Source organism: Haliotis rubra, unplaced genomic scaffold, assembly GCF_003918875.1.
Source record: "Haliotis rubra isolate DU_JTF1 unplaced genomic scaffold, ASM391887v1 Scf51, whole genome shotgun sequence".
Lineage (NCBI taxonomy): Eukaryota > Metazoa > Mollusca > Gastropoda > Lepetellida > Haliotidae > Haliotis > Haliotis rubra.
The window spans coordinates 1,163,130-1,169,785 of NW_025767202.1; the positions used below are offsets into that span (position 1 = coordinate 1,163,130).

A 6,656-nucleotide genomic window follows, 5' to 3' on the forward strand; every position below is an offset into this window, starting at 1 on the left:
TGTTATGATGGGAAGTACTTACCTTTCTTGAACAGCCACATGGTTTATGGGCGTATGTCCACTTTGATTACGTTTCCTGGGATATGGAGGGTTGGGTTCCGTGATGCAGTCACGGTCGCTCCATCACTGTACGTGGTAACCAACTGGTGTGTACAGTACTAGGCGCTGTAGCTCTACCGTAGTCTCTCTACAGGGAGTGGAGACGTTATGTCGTTGCACTTGGTTACCGACCGCTGTTTGTTGTGTGGGGCGGTGAAGCACTACCGTAGTCTCTCTCCATAGAGAGAACCAACTTAATATTGCTGCACGTGATCTCAGACGACTGTTAATTGCATGAGGCGGTATGGCAATTCGTAGTCCATTTGCAGAGTGTGGCATAGACTAAGGCTTTGTCTCTGAATATATATAATTTGATAGTAACAAATAAGCCCATTTAAATTGAAATGGAACCCCGGTGTGATTGGAAATTAAGAAGAATTCTAGACTTTCTTCGTTTAGGACTTAAGCATTGCAAGGTGAGCTGGACAGTAGGGACAATAATGTGGTTCAAGGACTGAGAGACAGACTAAGAGTGTCAATGGTGCAGCGGAGCACGTGGTTGCGTACTGCTTTTGACTGTATGATGTAATGGAGTACTAACGCAGTCTCTCCATAAAGAGTGGCACTGTTTCAGATCCCCGTGTATATAGTAGAAGATCTAAATGTCATTAATTAGAATAATGAGAGTGCTGCACTGTCCATAATTTATAGCCCGATTCGGAGTGAGGTAAAGGTTAATAGATGTCCTTGTTGAACCTAAGATGAGAGTCACAGCACCACCTGTATCTGTACAACACAGGGTCTCGAAGAGACACTATAGAGCGTTGTATGTAATTATGTCTTCAAAGATGTTTGTTTGTTTGTGTTTTCTGTTGTTGTTTAAAATTCAATATTCCAGTTATATGGCGGTGGTCAGTAAATAATCGAGCCTGGACAAGACAACCAAGTGATCAACAGCATGAGCATCGATCTACGCAAATGGGATATGATGACGTTGTCAACCAAGTCAGCGAGGTTCGCCACCCGATCCCGTTAGTCGCCTCTTACGACAAGCAAGGATTCTGAAGAACGATTCTAACCCGGATTTTCTCGGGTAGCCACACAGATAAAAATGGCATTAGACCACAAATAACGTTATATTGTCTAACAAAACTATATTCACAACCATTGTTTGATTTGGATATAAGAATTAATGGTATTTTGTTCATAGTTTATGCACCAATATCAATTTGGAATAAATATATTTCTCGTGGCGGCTATTTAAGTTTGTTCAAGTTTGAGTATTTATGTTTTAGTACAAGCTCCTTTATCTCTTATCGATTTCGTTTGGTAACATTAATTTGGAAGTAACAAACCTTATGAATATACTCATAATTATATTTCCGTATAACTAAAATATTTCACATTTTATCGATCTACAAAACAGTTTTGCTCTAAAACACCTCTTGTCCAAACGTTAAAAGGTTTATAGCTGAACAAAATGTGATATTGATCAGTCAATTCGATACGTTTAGCGTTTGCCATTCGCAGTGGCCTGGGGCTACCGTTGCCCAGCCAGTGTGACCTACGACGGTCATAGGGAACAGTTACATCATACAGGAAGTGACAGGTAGTGCTTCAGCAAGATTGGCTGCAGTGTTCGGGTAAAAACCTTACGAGCAAATTTAACGCTTTCTCCCTAACTTCGCTATACAGTTTCATTTGATTAAGCCAGCTGATGGAAGGGATCGGCCGTGATGAGATTCCCAAACAGAAACCACTTCAAGTTAATTCGACAAGGAAGTGATTTTTTGTCTTGTAACTGATGAGAAATTTCTAAATATATCTTTATGGACGAAATGGGTTATTTTGTAAAAGCCTGGTAAGTTAAGAGGTTGCTATGATCAATGACAAACTGTTGCACCTCCTCCCACGCTTGATAACGCTCTGGCGCAAGGATAGACTGGCTTCACTTTAATGAAAAGTAATGGATTTTTTTTACTATTTGTTGAAATAATTGGATGCCGATGCTGGGAATTTTATTAATGGCTGCTTGTATGATATTTATTTGTTCAACATGTCGGTGCAAGAAGATCAACTTCTGGGTTATGTACTGTTACATCTATATACTGGATCCACGTCATGCACTGTGATTATGATCAAGTAAATACGGTATCTGGTCTGGCACCTGTTTCATCCATGAAGCATTTCAGATGCATCCATAGCTTTAGAGCTTTTGAATCTGATAAAAAGTAATTAAACAGTCCCTTTTTGTCGCTGTGTAATGTTCATAGATTCCTTTTATCTATTTTTTGGGTGGGAAATACAATAGTGTTGTCAGCGTTATCAATTTTCAAGTGAAATATATTGACATGTTGCTTGTCGTGAAAACATCTAAATTAAAGAAAAAAATACATATTACTTTTCATAATAAAATACATCTATCTCATTTGACCTGCATGTCATGATGACGTCACAGTGCTTCGCTTGGCGTCATAGGATCTTGTTCACATTTCGAGTCACCATGCCAAACCCACTGACAGTGGTAAGACAGGTCTGATGTTGGCGCACATCCATAGTTCAATGAAATTGTCTGTATTTGTGAGGTTAACGCGTTCCATGGACCCTGTACAGACAGAGATTAATACATGAGAATAGGTGTCTTATTGTTTAATCGAGACGAGAGTCAGAACAAATATATTCTATCGAACGCATGTCCGAATGATTCTTAGTTTCAAGCGTAGTTCGTTCTGGCATATCGTGTATCACATTGGCTAATATAGATACATGTAGTTGAATGTAATCAAGGTCATTACAGTGTACACAGAAGAAGTAATTACATGGTAGTATATACTTAAATGCCTTTTACTGTTGATAGTGTTAGCTGTGAATGATTGAATGTCAAGTAATTCCATGAGAGGGCCAATCAGCACTTAACAGCCTTTAATGACACATGGATGAAGACAGCCTTTAATAACACATGGATGAAGACAGCCTTCAGCTGTTTGTTTGCTGTTTAACGCCGCCTTCAGCAATATGGCGGCAGTCAGTTAATAATCGAATCTGTACCAGACAATATGGTGATCAACAGCATAAGCATCGATCTACGGATTAGGATTCGATGAGCTGATGAAGTAGCAATCACTCACTCCTAATCCACGGCAACTAGCAGGGTAATACGTGTGAACAGAAACAATATTTCTTCAACTTGTTGAGAGCATTTCATATTATTTGTTCGAACAATCGATAACACGATGTTGATGCTAAACTGTATGGAAAATATACGCATGAAGACTGCATTTGACGAAGACACTACATACTCCTTATACCCCGTACAAACACTGTATACATTTTACTCAACAACAAACAACGCTGATGCCTGTATCAATGACATCACCAATGAATAACATCTCGTGTTTGTTTCTACTTTACCCACGAGGGCTGTAACGATACATCGAACTATCGATAGGTTGCAATTATTGAGTCTCCGATGGCAATTAATCGATGGTAGAAACGAAAAACTATGGATGCATCGATAGAATGTGTGAGTATCGATAGTTTAGTAATTGACTTCCGTTGATAAATGCGCAGCGCAAATACAGGATGTTTGGGTGCACACTTGCAGCTTCATTTTAACTGTTTACTTGATCTGGGTTTCAAGTTTCTTGGCACTTATTCAAAGAGACTGAAACTACTTCAACTTGTTTCTTTTTCATATAAACTATACATTTATAGTATCGCAATAGTTGTTTCCCCCTCAATAGTCACCCCTATTACCCACCATCAAACATTGGTGTATACCCACTTTTGTCCGTCAGTATACTTCGAATTATCTTGTCAGCCATTGGACAAATCCATGCAGCGATAGCATTGCGAATCGGGCAAATAATAGTATATAAGCAACCATCATGTCTTGGTGTTGATCTATACAAGGCGATACAGCCTGATGATAAGTATTTATATGATCAACAATAATTTATCTGTGACTGATGAAATTCAGGTGAATTTAAATATTTACGACTATCCAATATTCATACATAACGAGTAGGCGAGCTATAGAACATGCTGATCCATACAGACATTATTCATGAAGCTCACGTCATCAGGAAGCTGGGAAACTTCTCTTTAGACATTTCGTTTCTCATTCAGATTTATCCAATAGGTCTGACATTGTGACACATAGAATATTACTGGAATGTAAATAGAATTTCTCAATGAGCAACAGTGGTCGCGCTTCCTGTTCACGCCGGATTGAAAAATATTCCATCAGCCGTAGGTTTACAAATAAAGTCCATTGATAATTCTTTAGAATCTATCAGAATCAATATTTTTGCAGTTCATTTGTATTTGTGTTGGCATAAACACAACCCACGAATCGCCATTTAATGTTTACCTGTATATCCGGGGGTTGACTTATTACATTGACCGATGTTGTATGGCGGTTGTATTTCCAGTCAACTGATTAGGGTGTGATAAAAAACAGAGACTTGGCAACAGTCTACAACACCAGCCAATACACGGTTATCTCATGGATGAAGTCATCTGTAACAACAACTACCTTTATCTATAATAATTATCAATATTTAATATTTAATCTTTATCAATGATGTAGCTGAACGTAACTTAACTCTGCTTAACTCTGCAACACGTGTTGTGGTGATTGTCAAGGGACATATCATATTGTGAGGTATAGACATCTACGACATATCATATAGGGAGGTATAGGCCTTCATGACATATCGATATAGGGAGGTATAGGCATTTACGACATATAGGAAGGTATAGGCATTTACGACATATAGGAAGGTAAAGGCATTTACGACATATCGAAATAAGAAGGTATTGGCATTTATGACACATTGATATAGGGAGGTATAGGCATTTATGACACATTGATATAGAAAGGTATAGGCATTTATGACACATTGATATAGAAAGGTATAGGCATTTACGACATATCGATATAGACAGGCACTGGCATTTATGACACATTGATATAGGGAGGTATATACATTTATGACACATTGATATAGAAAGGTATATGCATGTATGACACATTGATATAGGGAGGCATAGGCATTTACGACACATAGTTAAAGGGAGGTATATATAGGTTATTACGCGAGTGTGTTTTGGAATGGTTAATATCCTGCATTAGGAATACACATTGTATTTAGCGAGCCTTGGCGAGCTTAATAGTGTTTATTCCTAATACTGGATATTTACCATCCCAAAACGGTGTGATATACAATGTCATTCCCCCCTTATAATTAAAAAAATGCGATTTCAAATGCCACAAATCATGAAACTGTCTATGACGTCACAAATATGTGCGTAGTAATTAATACGTTACGTCACAAGACTTGTGACACAATTTTCTACTGATCACTCAACTGACTCCGTTAGGTCATCTAGTTCCCAGTAAGGTGTTATGTTGAAGCACGTATTGTTGTCAGCAAATCTGAGCTTACGTTTGAAAAATAACAACAAACTCGTGTGGAACTTCAGAAACCTTAAATTAACCTTTTGAACAACAAATACACTTTAATGTTCGCGTGACATTCTGCACCTGGATTCCTGCGCCGTCCTCTCGCTAACACTGACAGTCGGTCGGGGAACTGGTGTTGGTATCTTTGTAAGCCTATGAATTTCTGTCTTCGCTTCGAAGTCCACTCCTTGTATTATAGCCAGGCATGCGTTTTCTTGGATCAAAGCACTGACAGTACCGTAACCACGGCCGTCAATCCGGACACGATCGCCGACACGTGTGTTTGGTTTTTTTACACTGTGAAAGTAGTCCCTAAAATTTGCATATAACTCTCTAATTTGCATGGATATCCGTATATGACCCCAACAGATACCGAAAAATATCCGAGGACTTTATCCTGCCGAGAACGCTATCCATTGTATGATAAGAGCTTTTACGAATATGGGGAGGTATAAGCATTTACGACTCATCGATAAAGGGAGGCACAGGCATTTACGACATCGATAAAGAAAGTATTGGTATTCCAACATATCGATATAGGGAAGTATTGGTATTTCCGACATATCGACATAGGGAAGTATTGGTATTTCCGACAAATCGATATAGGGAAGTATTGGTATTTCCGACATATCGATATAGGGATAAGTATAGGCATTTACGACATATATGAAGGTAATAGGCATTTAAGACACATTGATAAAGGGATATAAGACAACTAGAAATTATTGAGAATTTAAAGATTGTAATTTTTTATATTTTTTTCACTCATTACCCACGTATTAATGTGAATATTAGCAGAACATAACTCCAGATTCAAAGACAGGTGAACAGTTAGTATTTTGTCAAGTAGTCACCATGGGCAGCAATGCAGGCTTCAATGCGGCGGGGCATACTACTGATCAAAGAAGTTAGAAAGTCGTAGTCCATGCTGTCCCAATATCGGACCACCTCTTCTTTCATTTCAGCAATATTTGTCAGATTTTTCTTATTGACACTTTCCTTCATAAGTCCCCAAACATTTTATATTGGATTTAGGTCAGGGCTATAGCTTGGCCAATCTTATAATGTCATATTTTGGGTCCGAAACCAGGCCTGTGAATGCTTTGAACGATGTTTTGGGTCGTTGTCCTGATGGAAAATCGAAATATTT

At 38.4% G+C, this 6,656-nt stretch overlaps 1 protein-coding gene across 1 annotated transcript in view; it reads right to left on the bottom strand.

The window, feature by feature from the left end:
- The window catches only part of LOC124292176 (glycine receptor subunit alpha-4-like), a 144,484-nt gene extending 143,606 nt beyond the window's left edge, over positions 1 to 878 (bottom strand). The window contains exon 1 of the mRNA XM_046729227.1: positions 23 to 878. Coding sequence (XP_046585183.1) covers positions 23 to 41 — 19 coding nt within the window. The 5' untranslated portion in view covers positions 42 to 878. The remainder of the gene's footprint in view (positions 1 to 22) is intronic.
- Between the last annotated feature and the right edge of the window lie 5,778 nt (positions 879 to 6,656).